A 17,843-nucleotide genomic window follows, 5' to 3' on the forward strand; every position below is an offset into this window, starting at 1 on the left:
TAGATGTGCCCCCTGTCCTGTAGATGTGCCCCCTGTCCTGTAGATAGTCCCCCTGTCCTGTAGATAGTCCCCCTGTCCTGTAGATATCCCCCCTGTCCTGTAGATATCCCCCTGTCCTGTAGATATTCCCCCTGTCCTGTAGATATCCCCCCTGTCCTGTAGATATCCCCCTGTCCTGTAGATATTCCCCCTGTCCTGTAGATAACCCCTTTAAACCCCTGTGGCCATACTACTGGTATCTTGTATTCCCGTACATGCCCGCTCAGTGCTAGTGGCAGACTCCAGTACTTGAACAAAACATATCTGCCTACACAAATATATATATCGGGCATTTGCTATAGAAGTCATTTTAAAAAAAGATTATTGTCCATCATATGTAAGCTAGGGATAAGATCGGGAATTGATCATGTTCATAGTTTTTTGTAGCAAAGGATCCGCTCAATTTTGTTATTCAGGTTTTTTTGTTTTTTTGCTTCTATTCACCATTTTAAATCAAATCTATAATTTTCTTTCAGAGCTGTATGTTGTCCCCGAAAATGAGGTAATAAACAGATCCAACTGAGCACATACCCCAGCGCTGTATATTAGCCGTATACGGTGTTCATGCTGCGTTCTGTAACTGAAAATTGCTTTTTTTTTTTCTTCTTTTCAGCCAACTCCCTCTCCGCCTAAAAGGTATTTATGTCTATTAAATATATATATTTGCCTTGCCTGCTATCATAATTCTGACAACTGGGAGACGTTTATAGCGTATCTGAAAATAAACTGCTTTTTTTGTACTTGCAATGAGACCCGAGTTGTCCGCGCTCGAGCTGATGACAAGTGATGGTTAAAATGAGCAAATAATAACATATTCATCTAATCTGTACAGTAGGATTCTCCATAGCCTGAAATGACTGATAACAGGAAACAATAGAACACAGAGATAAGGGGAGATAAGAATAGAATTTCTTAAAGGGGTTATGCCATGAAGCCTATTTATCTTCTAACCACATCCATAGGATAGAGGATAAATCACTGACTACTGAGACCCCCCACAGATCCTGAGACCCCCTTCCCCTTCACTGATCCTGGTTGCCCCCATTCACCTTGTACGCTGCCCGATTGTAAATAGGTCCCCATATTCGACACTCTTGCATTCAAATCAATGGTAGTGCCAGAAATAAACTGAATGCTTTACTTTGGCTATCCACGGTGTTCCCCTTGAAATGAATGGGACCATGGATGCATCCAATTCAGCAGATGCAAGTCCACATTCAGCCATAGACTGAACTCACAATGAGACCCCTACTAGATCAGCTGGCTGCTGTAGTGGGTAGATACTGTGCTCAGGCTGCTCCTATTGAAATAATATGAACCGTGCTGCAGCCCCGTCTGCTGTATTGTGGTGGTACCGGGGAACTGCACCGCTACTTCTATAATAGGACCAATCTGGACATGCTCCCCCTTGACTGCAGCAGCTTCCAGCACCTGGTCAGATAGGTCATCAGTATGAAAACCCCCTTTAAACCCATGGAAAGTTTCTGGTCTTTATGCTATTCTTACATTTAAGATTCTGTTCACATCTGCATTGTGTGAAGGAGTGTGTGTCTTAATAATAATTCTAATAATGATGTTCTATTTTTATTTTTTTAGAGGATCACACCCTAAAGTAACTCCTCCCCCTCCATCCAATCTGGTATGTATACAAGCCGCTGTATACAAACAAATGAGAAAGGAGACCAGAGATTCCAACGAGTCTATAAAATCCCCATTCACATTTATTATTACCAAGAGACTTTAAGAATGTGTTTTTAACTAGTTGTGGTGCTAAAATCTAAGTAGGTAACATTACTGAGGCTGATGGCGTTCCTCTAAAGCAGCGGTAGGGAACGTACGCCTCTCCAGCTGTTGCAAAACTACAACTCCCAGCATGCATACTGGCTCTGCTGTTCTGGGAACTCCCATGGAAGTGAATGGAGCATGCTGGGAGTTGTAGTTTCACAGCAGCTGGAGAGCCAAAGGTTCCCTACCCCTGCTCTAAAGGCTTCATTTCCATATAAATCTGTGTGCTTGTGTTTTTTTTTTTTATATAGATGGCAAGCCCCATATAGGCCTCACAATGTACATTTTTTCCTATCAGTATGTTTTTGGAATATGGGAAGAATTCCATGCAAACACGGGGAGAACATACAAACTCCTTGCAGATGTTGTCCTTGGCAGGATTTGAACCCAGGACTCCAGCGCTGCAAAGCTACAATACCAACCACTGAGCTAGCGTGTTGTATAGAAAGAAGCATCATCATTGTTTTACTTTGCAGTTCCCTGTTTGGGTCTTTGTATCTGTGCAGGGACCCGACCAAGCCAATAACTGAACATCCTGTAACTACAACATCAGCACTGAGCCAGGCAACATGTCGGAATGTAGTAATGTGAACGAGACCTTGTAGGAATGGCCGGCTTGCATTTGTATCTGGAACATGATGGAAATTCTAATAGGTTTTCAGAACAAACTGTTGAGCTTTGAAGGGAAAGATGTCCGTAAAGGTCCTGCACTTACTTACTAAGGTCATTGTGAGGTTTTTTATTTTTTAATGGCGGTATGCTTTAAATTTTTGCTCTTACAAGGGTTGACCATCTGCAATTGACTTGAAATTTTACTCAGCAAGTTTTTCACATTTTGAATGTTCCTTAAAATCCCTATATGTAACCTCAGGATATCTTGAACTTTAACATTAAAGTACTTTTGGATCTTTTTTTTAGGATCAGGATGAATATGAAGTATGTGATGACTGTAAGTAGTCCGACTCTACGTCTCATTGTTTAAAATTTGGAAACTTTAAAATATAGAGTACTTTAAGGCTAAGGTCCCACGTAGCGAACTGCAGCCAAAAAGTGCTGCAGAAAACCTTCAATCTAAAGGAGTGTTCCACTCTTGGTATGCTATGCCCTATCCACAGAATAGGAGATAACTTGCAGATCACTAGGAATTTATCAGGTGATCAGGAGACTTTTAAACACCCCCATTCTGAATGGAGCAGCTATTATACGGCATGTCAACCGCTCCATTCATTTGAATGGCAGCAACGGAGGTAGCGGAGCACTGTACTTTGGTTATCAACGGCTTTCCCATTGAAATGAATGGAACTGTGCTCATGCTGCGTGAGCATCGAGTGACTACCATTCTATTCAGAACAAGGGACAAAAATATCCCATTCTCCTATTTGGAGAGGGCCTGAGCAGTTGGACCCTCCACTAATCTGCAAGTTATACCCTATTCTGTGGATAAGGGGATAACTGCACCCCATACAAAACTGACTGTACATGACTACAACTAAAAAAAACATATCTAGTAAATTTCATTCCCCCCACAATATATAGAAAGGCTATGCTATTATTTGAAAGGGTATGAAGAATACAAGAAAAGCTGGTTGACTTTCAATATGGCTGCCTTCACAGATCCTACAAGGATTGTCACCCAAAGAGAATACCATATCTTGTTCCAATATTGCTCCATCCCTGAATATTTCAGTATATGCATCTAACTTTTTTTTTTTACATTGACAAGTATCAGTTTCCTAATTTGTGTTTTAAAACAGTTAAGAGCCCACCAGAACCAGCCACAAAACCAAGGCCATCACCCCTTCCCCGAAATGTGTAAGTATGGCATAAATGAGGAGAAGATGTAAAAGCTGTATGATATATATGTGAACATAATCTATATAATGTACACAAATGAACTATATACCGTATATACTCGAGTATAAGCCGACCCGAATATAAGCCGAGGCCCCTAATTTTACCACAAAAAACTGGGAAAACTTATTGACTCGAGTACAAGCCGAGGGGGGACATGCAGCAGCTACTGGAAAATTTCAAAAATTAAAATGGTCGGAGTTTTTGGGTGCAGTAGATGCTGGGTGCTGGGGGAAGGGGAGGGGGTGTTTTGGTTGTCTTTCTGCCCCTTCCCTGAGCTTGAGGACTGTTTTTTCTTCCCCCACTTGGAATTCAGTCTGGCTGAGTACAGGGTATCTGCAGTGCTCCCATTAACCCCTTCCCGACGGAACAGGAGCACTGCAGATATCCTATATCCAGTAGACCGGGCACTTTCAGACACAGGGATACCTAATGTGTATGTTTCACAGTAATTTTTTACTTTTGTATGTATTCTAGGGAAAGGAGTGATTTAGAACTTTTATTTTATTTTTTTTTGCACTATTTTATGGGAGATTCTATACATTGATATTGTGGCTGGTCATAGACCCCCCCCCCCCCCCTAAAAAAACTGGGCTGAAAAATTCGGCTTATACTCGAGTATATATGGTAATCGGAATTGTTATAATACTGTAAAACCTTTTTTGTCCTCTAGGAGGCCTAATCCTCCAACACTCCTTCCACAGAAACCGGTAAGAATATTATTTCTTAGTAGATGTTTGATAGTCGTAGTAAGAACAAGGCACACGTTCATGACCCCCAAAGTGATACCAGTGGACCATACCTCAATGGGGTTCCTAGTTGCCTACAACAATTCACTATGTCCTAAAACCATGGGTATTAATACGGTACCGGCACTTTGCATCCTCTGCTCTTGAGAGCATTTTTTTTGGGAATACAAAGGAAGGATTCCCATATCTCAGCAACAAGGGCAATAATGGGGCAGGCACTGATGCTGGGTTTGTACTTCAGATACATCCCAAATATTTTTAACATGGGTCAAGTCAGATTAGTTACATTCTTCCACATCAAACAATTTATCGAGGGAATATGTCAGGTGATTTTGGTACGCCATACCATTGGCATTTCCTTATGGGCCAGTGGTTTAGTGCCTGTTCACTCCAGGATGTTCAATAAAACTCTATAAGACCTCCTGAATGCACACCAGAGTCTAGGACTCCTTATTTCATAGTGATATATGACGCTAAGAGTCCCCTGTTCCTTCACTGGTGCTTACTATACACAGTATGGAACAGGGGCCACGAGGAGGAAGATCACTATTGTAAGGAGTCCCGATCTCCTGACCACATTCAGTCTGGGAAATGCAAGCAATATATATAATATTATATACACATTATCTGGATTTTCCAGACCATATTTGCCCATACTGATAGATGAGTTTGTCATCTTCATTGGACTCGCCTCTGGTGCTCTTGGCACAACACAACCAGGGCAGCACACCAAAGCTTACCACATGTAACAGACCTCACATATTGGTGCAGTAAAGTAAATCCATTCTTCTGGTTCTACGACGGACCAGATGAACAGACCACACGTCCTTAGGCCTGGTTCACATCTGCGTTCAGGGAGTCTACATGGGGACACCCATTTTCCCCATGACAGTAGACGCCCCATATGGTCGCACTCTCCTGTACTAACACTAATGTGATTACTTAATCCTCCTTCCTATACCCGAGGGTAGAATCCACTCGATACCTTATTAATTTTTGTTAATTGCTGTTTACTATAAGTCGCTCTGTGAATTGTATCAAGTATTTAATCCAAATAAAAAACCCACAGAATTACACGGCGTTCTAACTATGTAGCCAGTGCAGACAGTCCGAGATCCGATTGGTTGCTGGTCACCCCTCCCTACTTTTCTGGCAGAGGTTTCCATGGTGATTTTGTAACCGAGCAATGTTCTAAAACGTTATGTGCCTTGATATTAACAATTTGCCATTATGAGCGCGGCTACTATTATAGCAGCGAAACGTTCTGTGTTTAACATCCATTCACTACAATAATATTCTTAAAGGGCCCCCTGCGACTAGTGGCTCTAGGGGCTGACACTACAACTCCTACTAGGATATTACACTGGGTGTAGTAGTATCCGCACAGCTAGAGATACAGGTTGTACAATGTAGTCACCTTATGCATATACTGCTTGGAATTACTTGGTGTTTTTTAACTGACTGTTTACTTTATTTTTAGCAAATGATCCCAGTGTTACCCCATAGGGATGTTAATAGCAATATTGGTAAGTTCATTTTCGGTATTTATATATAAAGCATTTTGCAGGCGGCTTTTATAAAAGTAATGCTGGTATGGTCAGCATTAACCCCTTCACGGCAGCGCCGCACCTCCCATGAGGCGACCTGAAGCGACCGCTTCAGGCGGCGCTATGCCAGGGCCCCAGGGAGGACGGCATTTTTCCTCCTAAGCCAGTCCCGGACAAGCTGTCCTGGACTGGCTTAGTACCGAGCGGTGGATTGGGGAGGCCGCTGGAGCAGTGCTGCTCCAGCAGCCTCCCCTCATGCTCAGGCAGAGAGCAGGCCCTCTCCGTGCCTGCTCTCTGCCTGAGAACACTGTTAAGCCCCGCCCCCTCTGCTCAGCCCCCTCCTCCCGAGGGCAGGGGGCGGCTTTCTGTCGTCCGCCTCGGGCGGCGAAAAAGGCAGGTTCACCCCTGCTTCACGGTACCGTTATTTATTTATTTTTTTCTCATTTTTGAGTCCCCACCTTCCAAAAATTTTAGTGCACAAAAATGACACACCTAGTCAATTACATCCAGTTGATACAAGCTGTTAGCTTACCCAACTTTACTAAACTGCCTTTGGTTTTTAGGAAGAAACAAATATGCCTCAAGAAATGGATATTTTTGAATAATTACCCCCTTTCACTAGATTACTATAATCAATCTACATTTTCTATTACAGACAAGCCCCAAGTTAAGCAACGTCAAAGAATACAAAGTGCGGGGAGTGAGTCTTCCTCGGTGTCGTCAATAACAAATAAGTAAGTCATTTTCTTATTACTGGAACCTTTATACCTGAAACCTATATTAATGCTCATTTATGGCGTACTTGATAGACATGTGTCCGACCAGTCTATCAAGTTGGACCAGAATATGTACCATTTCACTTACCTTTGACACATCATAGGAGACGTCTTCATGAGAATTAGAGTGCTCAATGTCTTGATTTCTTCATGGCTTATCCCTAATTCCTATGCTATTTAGGTAGGTTAGAGTCCATGGCCCTATCATGTGTCACTTTCTAGGAAAAAAATAGGCAGTGTGAACAAATTATGTTGACATTTGAGGAATCTTTGACAAAAAATTGGAGCATCCATATTTTCAAAAATGACCTTCCCTCCACTATGGTGGGACATTTTTGCTAAATAGCTCAGAGTGAGTAAAGCTACAGACAATAGAAGTGACACTTTACCAATCCTCCACCACTTCCATTCTGACACTGGTTCTCCACTGGTCCCACACTTGATACACTGGACTGGAAATGCCCACTCAGCCAATCACTGACCCACCTCAGCTAGTGATTCAAGCTTCCCACGTCAAGATGGTGCCAGGAAAGAGAGATCAATGGGTATTTGCATAAGCAAGCTCCCGAAAATAGGAGTGACCTCTCTGACTCCTGAAAGAGTGGCAAATCTCCTGCCAGGGTCGTAGTCACTTAACATGTGACTTGGCGGCACTTTATGTCCAGTCACATCTAACCAGGGGGCATGGCCTGTACATTTAATGCCCACATTACAAGAAGGTGTGTGATGCAATGGCCAGAATGTTTGTGGCTCTTGCCAATTGGGGGTGTGGCTTCGACCCAAAAATTCCACACACATAACCAACCAAATGTTGGTAAGCATGGGTCTCTGGTAAACATCTAAATAGGAAGTTCAGGGGACTGGTTTAGCACATGTCAATTTTCAAAACTATTGTGAACCAGTTAGAAAAAAGATTTTGTTTAAGATTAAAGGGGAATCCTTGGATTTTTGTACTAATGGGCTATCTTTAGGATACCCCCACTATCAGATAATTGAAGGAACCAAAGCTCCATTACCTCTGTATACTAGGAACACCACCGGGCTTAGTGTAGTAGCTGTGCCCAGGACTAGAGCTCAGTCCCATTAAGGCTATGATCGCACCTGTGTTGGCGTCTCTGTCAAAAATCACTAGATGAAAAAATTCTGCAAGTTCCAACTTTTTTGTACGGCGGTTTCAGGGCCCGTTCACACGGAGTAAACGCGCGTGTATTTTGGCAAAATACAAATGTAAAAAATACGACTCCCATTTACTTCAATGACATTTTTTTACACGTGTAAAAAAAAAACCACATCAAAATACACGTGTAATGCCATTGAAGTCAATGGGAGTCTTATTTTTACACGTGTATTTTGCCAAAATACACGCGCGATTACTCCGTGTGAATGGGCCCTCAGTTTAAAAGAACAGACACTGACAGATCCCATTATTACCAAAAGGGGTCCATAGGGCACCACTGGTGTCCATTTTTTTTAAGCAGTCCATGTGTCCGTTGTTCTGGTCCTCACTGAAGATGTGAATATAATATTAGTTAAAAATAACGTTTATAAACCTTTTTATTGCAATTAATGTAATAACTATTTTTTCCAGGTTACCAGCTTTACCTAAACCTCACGTAATACCAATACAAAGTAAGTGTTTTTATTTTGGCTAAAATGATATCATAACTTATACCGGACATATAGAAAGTGGTTTACGAACTGTCATGGTCATTTCATCTTCCAATATGAGATTAGGCATGTAGAGATGTAGGGAACATGCTGGATAAATCTACAGATATTTCTAATAAAAGTCATGCATCGGTCTAGAGTCTAAGTTAATATTGTAAAACCATTTTTGTAGCTTTCTACTTACCATATACCCCTACAGCATGTCACTTATTCAACACATGCCTGTCTTTGCTAGTATGTTCACTTGGATGGAGATAGGTCACTTTCTGCTGCAAGATCAGCACACCTTCTGCTGCTGTAACCATTCTTATCGTCTCAATGGTTACAGTATTTCATCTAACCACACTTAGACAGTGTCACAGAGTCTCCACTGTAACAATCACTAGTAGACCGGTCACTGCCTCCTACAAGACCAACACACTCTCCTTCTGCTGCTGTGACCATTCTTCTAGTCTCATTGGTTATAGTGTTGCATCTCCATATACTTTTATTATTGTAAAGAGTCACCATGTTCCAGTGTCATAACCACTAGTAGACAGGTCACTGCCCCATACAACATCGGGACACTCATCTGCTGCGTTTCCCTCCATGTTATAGGCAAGTAGATGATCACAATATATTTGCTTACCTGCAAATTTGCCATTCCATTGAACTTTAACAGTTCCGGCAGGATTCCAGTAAGCTGTACAGAAAAGAGGAGCTAATGTGAACAGAGCTTAAGACAGATAATCAAACATCATGTAAAATCAGTTTAATGTCACCCACTCACTGATGGCTTATAATGATATATTCACAGCAAGCGTGATTTTACATTGTTGACAAGCTTGCTTTAAAATCCATGTCTTTGGGCTTATTCACATGGCTGCATTTTGCGTACTTGTGATGTCAGTTTTCAGGATGTCTGGATTCCATTAGACAGGTCTAGCCTGTAGAGAAAACTACTAGTATAATAGTAAGCTATGTAAAAATGACTTCACAGCTTAGTTACCAGTTAAAAAAAAAACAAACAAAAAAAAAAAAAAAAAAAAAAAAGGATTTCCTGGACATCCCCTTTAAAATTCTGTATTGCACCATTCCCATTTTTCAAACAAGAAATTTGTACATAATTTGATTGACAACTGGGCGTGGCCTGTCTGAAAATCTCCTATCAGTGTTGTCAGTGTCTGAGGCATGCTGCTTTGACAAAGGGGATGTATCATCAAGGTGTTTTTTGGAAAAAGCCACGTTTTTCTAATCCTGGACCGCCCTTATTGTAGTCTAATGTAACCAATAACAATTTATTAACAAGCTAACATGGTTATACTTTTGTGCAGAACCTCCTGAAATTCCATTGCGTTTTATATCCGGCCCAAGTCATCATGGCAGCACTGTGGAACAGGTAAGAAGATATAGAGAATTTAGGGGGTTATCCGGTTTCTGACACTGATGGCCTATCCTTAGATAGGACAACCCTTTTGAATAAGAGTCTGTTCATATTGGCATTGTGTCTTCTATTCATGAATGAGCAATTAACGCTATGTCTACGTTCACATCTGCATCTCCGTGTCTGCCTGAAAATCGGTGGAGGAAAACTACGGCCACCCAACATACCCCATGATAGTCAATGAAGTCCGTTGGGTTCCGCGTGTAACCGCTGATTTAACGGACCACCTCTCTATTACTCAGGTCTCCCAATGAACCCCAACAACTGAAAGGCAACGCTAGAGTGAATTTAGTGTGTCAGGCCTTTTTTTTTTTTTTTACCCACAAATCCTGACAGAGCCTATTGATTTACAGGATTTGTCAGAACTTCTGCAAGTTTTAAGATCATGAATAGTCCCATAGCCTGCACAATTCTTGTGGTAGCCAAACCTTAGTCCTATGGTGCATTCTGCCCACTTGTTTTAGGGTCTTTATTTTTATAAATCTCCCTCAAACTCTATGTGAATACATTTTCTTATGACTTTCCGCTTTCCCTTCATTAATCCAGTGTACAAATACAATCTTCTCGGCGCAGACAGGTCTATCTCCAGATTTATAACCATTAACCTTTGGCACGTTCGTTGCTTATTTAGTTTACAATCTGTGTTAACACTTTACTACTATCATTAAACCCTAAGAGAAAACTATAAGTGTTACAGTTCTTTGTGAATTTTTCAGTCAAGACTATTTAATGTACCAGCATGTTTTCATGGGGAGACCCTCCTAAAAAAAAAATTTGGACATGAGCTTAGATTTCACCTCCTACTTGACAAGGTCAAACCCTCGCAAAAGTTATTGATTGTAAAAATCATCACTGTCCTTTATTTATGTCACTTTTGTAAGGGGTCTGACCTTACGGCAGATCCCTATTAAAGGGTTCTTTGACAAAAATACATATTGATAACCCATCCTTAGATCATCAATATGTGAATAGTCGGGAGCTATAGAAACTGGAAGACTATAGTAAAGCCAGCCCCCATAGCACAGGTAACTTTCCTGTTAAAACAACTGGAGTGACCAGTTAAGATCACCTGACCCGGGGGTTGGAACCAGGCTATAGATCCCCAGGGAACAGCCAAAGGGGTGCAGAGGTAACAAGTGATTATAGGGCCCGGGCCCAAAGATCTCCTTAAAACATAGGAAGGCACCCGTATTGTAGCTAGCACATGGTAAGTAGGGGCCATATTGCATCCTATGCACTGGTAATTCCTCTGCCAGAACCCCTAAGTACAACATCTAAAACCCCCTGGAGGAAGTAGAAAAAAAAAAACCTCCCTGGGAAACTCCTTTAAACTATGAAAGAATATGATATACAGTAGTTTCCTGAATCTCTAATTTCACTTACATTTGAGACTTATGGGGGCCAGTATTAGAGGATTTCTGTTCTGTCTATAGAATCCATACCTTACACATATGCCTGATCGACTGCAATGGGCATCACAACCGCTTCATTATCAACATCCAATATGAAGATGTAGCAGAGTTATCCCAAATTTTAAAATACCGCACTGCTGCAGTTTAACCAATGGCAGAAGTTCAAGTTAACTCTGCTATATTGTAAGAGTGATCTCCGCCATGTTGTGCCACTTGTCACATAAGATCAATTAATATTCTATGTATTTTTGGGTTCCAGGAGGCCGACGTCCTCAATAAAGAATGGTACGTTTCATCATGTGACCGGCGCAAAGCAGAAGACGCCCTGACTAGCACGGCCAAGGTACTGATTCCCATTGTGTTTAAAGAGGTTCTGCCACCTAGTCTGTTTCAGTTCAGAACTGAATTCTTCATTAAATAACAATACTCTAGATTCTTTTTCTTAGGCGTCCCTCTGTTATTCCTCCTAGAAATTGATATTTTGGTGTTAAGGTTGGGGGTTTGTCCCTCAAGGTCTGACACGATCCTATCAATGGTGACTGTGTAGGGACGCACCTCTTTGACATGAGGTATGGTAACACTGATTCATAAATTTCTAGGAGGAATAACAGAGGAACAACACAACATAGTATTATGTAAGGATGCTCCAGAATTTTTATATCATGTGAAATATATTACTAAAATAGACCAATCAAAAGTAGCGACAGGTCCTATAATATGTAGAACGAGAACAGTGATCATTACAATGAAGTTTCCATTTCCAACAGGACGGATCTTTCCTAGTGAGGAAAAGCAGCGGACAAGACTCCAAGCAGCCATTCACACTAGTCGTATTTTACAACAGGCGAGTGTATAATATTCCGGTACGGAAGATTGAGGATACACGGCAGTATGCTCTGGGGAGAGAGAAAAGTGGAGAAGAGGTACGTAAATCTATAGGCGCTGAAAATTTCCAAACATTGTACAATACTACAACAAAATGTTGCTTGGGCATGCGCAGTAGTGCTCAGAACAGAGCGTTACTGCACATGCGTGGGATTTGAAGCGCCAGGAGCGAGACAACAGAGGATGTAGGCGGTACAGCAAGTGTGAAGGAGGAGGGCATAACTGAGCACAAGCCACAGAGTGGCACTACTGAGGTATTACATGGGGGGTGCTCGCTGGCCCTGGGGAACGGCCAGGGTGCTCAGTGAGCCTCATTAGCATATCGTTTTTACCGATTTTTACTAAAAACAGGGGGGTCTTTAGAAGAATTTTTAAAGGCTATTCAGGTATATTCTTAGTTCCAAATCCATTTTCTGAATGAGAGCAACTTTAAAGGGATTGTTCACATAGGACAACCCAATTTTATTATTTTGTAGTAGTTAGTCATTTGTGGGGCACCTGGCAACAAGTCTTCAATTCCCATAAAGCACCGCTGGAGGGGAAATTAAAGGAATTTTCCAGATTTTTTTTATGGAAATTCATTACCAAGAATCTCATGGGAATATAATTATGAAACAAATCAAGTAATAATTCTTAATAAAATTATTTTTCAGTCTTGGAAAAAAAAAAGTAAAATAAAAAATTGGAGAATATTTAACAATAATGCATAACCTGACTCTGCTTTATACTCGTGGTCCAAATGCAATTTCTAATTTTATCTTTATCTTCTACGCAGAAATTCGGCAGCGTGGCAGAAATTATTAACCATCACCGTAAAATTCCTCTTGTGCTAATTGACAGCCAAAACAATACAAAAGACTCAACAAAATTAAAACAGGCTGTTAAAATCCCTTAAGCCATTTGCAGAACTGTCACATCACAATAGAAATTCTACAAGTCAAGGAGAGAAGCAACAAAGGATTTGTTTGTGGACTGGAAGTGAATCGAATCAACAACTTGATTTGTACATCCGTGGCTCCGTGGCCAGCAATGATGGCTCACATCACCTTCATTCCTGTATATACTTTTTATAACATTCATTTTGTGTGCACAATAAAACTAATTCTAAGCAAGCCGTGTGTTTTATTCTATGATTAAAAGGAACCATATGGAGTCATATACTGTTTCCTTCTCCATTCACATCCAAAGTCAAATCTAAAATTTTGATAATTTTCAAATGGAAGAATGCAGTTTATTGTGGGAGCTTATCTAGAAGAGGTCTTGGCACGCTTAGACTTATGATATTCATATTGATAGAATAAGCAATCAATATGTGATTGGTATAGGTCTGATACCTGAGACCCTCACTACTCTCTCAACTATAGTGGCTGTGATTGATATTGCAGCTCAGCCCCATTCACTTGAATGGGACTGAGATACAGCAGTACGTTGTGACTGATTAACGTAACATCAGCAGCATAGGGAAGAGGTCGCAGTGCTTCAAAGAGCTGATCGGTGGGTATTCCTGAAGTTGGCATCCAAAAATCATTTAAAGCTGAGGCTCCACGTTGCAGAAACACATCTTTGTTTTGTTGCCATTTTTTGAGCCAAAGCCAATTGTGCATTGAGCAGAAGATAGAAGCCCTTTCTATATATTTCGTTCTTTTGAGCTTTGCCTAAAAAACTGCATCACAATCAGCAATAAAAAGAGCTGCTTTTCCGCAACGTGCGGCCCTAGCCTAAGGCTGAGGACCCACATTGCAGAAACGCAGCTTTTTCTTGTTGCATTTTTTTTATTTTTTTTGGCCAAAATCCAGAATGAATTGAGCAGAAGATAGAAAAGTCCTTCCTATATATTTCCCATTCCTTTTATAGCGACTCTTGGCTTTGGCTCAAAAAACTCAATCTGCAATAAAAAAAAAAAAAAAAAAAAGCTGCATTTCTGAAACGTGGAGCCTCAACCTAAAAGGAGCCAAAAATATTTGTACCTTTATTTTGGATGTAAAAGATCATTTTAATATTTGTCTAGCTGCTATTTGCTGGAAACAGAACAGCCGCAAAATTTTGTCAACTCTGTTGAACACAAAGCTTCCATTATTTTTAACTGTATAAGCAGTTCTCTTAGAATTTTTTGTATTTTTAGCTAAGGAGGTGTGTAGAATTTGAAATAACTGAATTATTAGGAGACATGTTTAATGTGAACAGCATATGTGTATACACACGGGGTGTGTGTGGGGATTACATTGCGTTCAAGACAAGACCAGTTTCTTAGAATCTGTTCTTATGCTTGTGTGTTAATGCTCATATTGAGCTGACTGCGCCGCCTGCCCGGGGCAAATTCATTGGTTTATTAAGATGCCTCTTAATAAATGAGAGAAATAAAAAATGGTGACCTATAAAGTCCAATCTACACCAGCTAGGAGCTGACGTAAAGTTGACCTATATACCTTTGTCTGTGTAAGGCTTACCTGGAGGGCTATGGGGCCTTCTCAAAATACTACACCCAACAAACAGATACTAGGTAGAGATGAGCGGACACTGTTCGGATCAGCTGATCCGAACAGCACGCACCCATAGAAATGAATGGAAGCACCTGGCACGTACACTTTGCCGGCGGGCGGTCGCCGTGCCAGGTGCTTCCATTCATTTCTATGGGTGCGTGCTGTTCGGATCGGCTGATCCGAACAGTGTTTGCTCATCTCTAATACTAGGCTAACAACATGGTATATGGTGTCTCAAAATATATTTAATGCACATTAAAATTTTTAATTTTTTACTAAAATGTGTAAACAAAATGAAGTCTCCAACTGTAAGAAGTGAGAAGTTTAAATAATACCACACGTCAACATTTACATCTACAGGTTTGTGTCCCAAAATTACAGAAATGGGGCAACAGTACAACAGTTTTAGGGTGCATTCACACTACGGAACGCCAGCGTGTATCAGAGCCGTACACGCCAGCGTTACAGCAGGGCTGCCGGACACTTCCCATTCATTTCTATGGGAGCCGGCATGCGAGCGCTCCCCATAGAAATGAATGGAAAAAAGCAGTCCATTCATTTCTGTGGAGAGCGCTCGCATGCCGGCTCCCATAGAAATGAATGGGAAGTGTCCGGCAGCCCTGCTGTAACGCTGGCGTGTACGGCTGTGATACACGCTGGCGTTCCGTAGTGTGAATGCACCCTTAGGGGGAAAAAAACTAAAGAAGAGACAACCACCAAAATCTTTAATACAAAACATAAGTACTTGGCTAACGAAAGGAGAAAAAGCAGAAAGAGCATAAAATGAATTTTTAATATATTTCAAACCGCTAAGTTACATTTTAATGCTAAACAGTTGACTTTGTACACAACGCCCTTCTTATGGAGTGAAACTAAAATTTGCAAAATCTGAAAAATGCAAAAAACCAAAAGGAATCGGGAATACTGCCGACAACTAAATCTGAAAAAACTCCATACTCTGCTCCTGTAATATGCCATCCATTAGTACACCAGTGTCTGTCCCAAAAAATATCAATGCCAATAGAACAGGCGGCATCTGTAAAAATACTAAAAGGATGTAAGAAAAAAATTCCAACTATCGCATTGATAATATTTATGAAAATAGAATGGGAAATATATAGGAAGTTCTTATACTTTCTATCTTATGCTCAATCCATTCCTAGTTTTGACTCAAAAAAAACCACAGCAAAATCTGTAACAAAAAAAGTTGTGTTTCCAGAGTGTGAAGCCTCAGCCTTAAAGTGATTCCACACTAGTTTATGGTTTCATCCCCTTTTTAAAGGGGTATTCCCATCACGCTTGTTCAGTAGCCTGCAGGCTGTGTGCTCGCTTCACTTCCTGGTTTTCTCGGCACATTGGTGGGCGGAGTTTCACTTGCTCTGCTATCTGCAATGTTTGCAGTTAGTAATGAGAGATTGGTTGTAAATGAAATTACCACAGTATGAAGCTGATGTAGATGCTCATATAGCAGAGCTGGATTTGAGTCAGTCTGTAATACATACAGAGGAACCAGACTCCCTATCTCAGCCAAATTCAATTAAACCGACTGATAAGTGGGAGAGCAGGAAATAAGAGCTCAGAAATCCCAGAGCAGGATTCAGCGCACACTCAGGTCTGCTACATCTCTGATGCAGCAGAGCTGAGTGTGCAGCAGGGTTCACATCTCCGGTGTAGCAGTGCTGGCCATGCGCTCAGCTCGGCTGCATCTCAGGTGTAGCCGAGCTGAGCGCATGGCTAGCACTGCTACATCTCGGCATAGGAATGCATTGACCAGCGCTGATTGGCCAAATGCCATACAGAGTACACCATTCAGCCAATCAATGCTGGTTCTGCCAGAGGAGGCGGAGTCTAAGATCATTCCACAGCAGTCTCCATTCTGGTCCGATCTTAGACTCCACCTCCTCACAGACCAGCCTCCAGCAGAACCAGCGTTGATTGGCCGAATGCTTTACTCTGTATGGCATTCGGCCAATCAACGCTGGTCAATGCATTCCTATGGGAAAAAGTCAGCTCACTCATATTGCAAGCTGACAGGGATCCCGACCAGATAGAGCCCCAAAGAGCTGGGTGAGTAACATTCCCCCCTAAATAAAGGTAATCCCTAGCTAACCCTGCCTGTACATCTATCCCTGTCTAGTTCACAGTCTTAAGTTAACCGAATGTTAAATCCACTGTTCGCATAAAGTGGAGGTCACCTGATTTAGCCAGCCAATTACTTTTTCCAATTTTTTTTCGATGCCTCCGTTGTCGCAGTTCCTGTCCCACCTCCCCTGCACAGTTATTGGTGCAAAAAAAGCACCAGGGAAGGTGGAAGGAGATACAAATTTTTAGTGCGTTTGCCTCGTGGTATTCGATTGGAATCGAATACCTCGAACAGCCTGATATTCGATCGAGTATCTATTCGATTGAAGTGTTCGCTCATCTCTAGTCAAGTCGCTTCTTTTTTCCGCTAGCGGAAAAAACCGCTAGCAGATTACATAGGACTCTATTGTGAGGCGGTTTTTGAGGCAGATTTCGTGTCAAAATGCTGACCAAAAAAACTCAGTGTGAACTCGGCTTTAGAGGCCAGAAGGGTGCAGGAGAATCCCATAAAAGTATTGGAATTCTTCTTCTCCTTCCAATATATCTGTAATATAATAATAATTATAAATAATATTACTGCTATAAATAATAAATGCAAAGGACCTATAGGCAGGTATATGTCACATCCCACAAATAGAAAAAATGTATCAGTATGAATTATATTAGTATGGCTAAAATAGTCTGTTCATATCTCAGACTTCTTTGTGCTGGACCACTGTGTAGGAAATCACTGTCTGCTCATAAAAACAGCACTAAACATACAATTTTAGGTTAGATTAAGAAAATAAATACCATAAAACTCATTCATTTCTCAGGATAACTAACCACATTATCTGTCAGATTTCCTGCCACTTCAGGTTCAGATTTTTCACTACTTTCATTGTCAACCACATCCAACATCAACATCAAAAGAGGAGAAATGTTATTTTGTCACAAAAAATAATTTTACAAATGTTAGGTTTATAACCAGTACAAGGCAGTAACAGGTCAGTACATCACAGCTGAATGTTTCATCCTGGAGGCTGTAGAAATTTCTTCATATGCGGTACTTACAATGGTGACAAGTCCCGTACTGCTTGATATTTCCTTTTCCTAAGGCCAAGTTCACATCAAGTTTTTAGTATAATGTAATGCATATATAAATTT

General features: G+C 41.1%; 1 protein-coding gene across 2 annotated transcripts in view; it reads left to right on the forward strand.

Moving 5' to 3' along the window:
* The window catches only part of BLNK (B cell linker), a 94,821-nt gene extending 81,582 nt beyond the window's left edge, over window positions 1–13,239 (forward strand). For both annotated transcript variants that reach the window (XM_075258486.1, XM_075258487.1), the window contains 13 exons: window positions 516–541; window positions 653–675; window positions 1,636–1,678; window positions 2,743–2,773; window positions 3,579–3,636; window positions 4,349–4,385; window positions 5,905–5,950; window positions 6,627–6,705; window positions 8,336–8,376; window positions 9,729–9,793; window positions 11,510–11,593; window positions 12,018–12,173; window positions 12,911–13,239. In XM_075258486.1, the coding sequence (XP_075114587.1) occupies window positions 516–541; window positions 653–675; window positions 1,636–1,678; window positions 2,743–2,773; window positions 3,579–3,636; window positions 4,349–4,385; window positions 5,905–5,950; window positions 6,627–6,705; window positions 8,336–8,376; window positions 9,729–9,793; window positions 11,510–11,593; window positions 12,018–12,173; window positions 12,911–13,030 (809 nt within the window). In that variant the 3' untranslated portion in view covers window positions 13,031–13,239. The remainder of the gene's footprint in view (window positions 1–515; window positions 542–652; window positions 676–1,635; window positions 1,679–2,742; window positions 2,774–3,578; window positions 3,637–4,348; window positions 4,386–5,904; window positions 5,951–6,626; window positions 6,706–8,335; window positions 8,377–9,728; window positions 9,794–11,509; window positions 11,594–12,017; window positions 12,174–12,910) is intronic.
* Window positions 13,240–17,843: the final 4,604 nt, after the last annotated feature.

The sequence above is a fragment of the Leptodactylus fuscus genome, chromosome 10 (genome assembly GCF_031893055.1).
Source record: "Leptodactylus fuscus isolate aLepFus1 chromosome 10, aLepFus1.hap2, whole genome shotgun sequence".
Lineage (NCBI taxonomy): Eukaryota > Metazoa > Chordata > Amphibia > Anura > Leptodactylidae > Leptodactylus > Leptodactylus fuscus.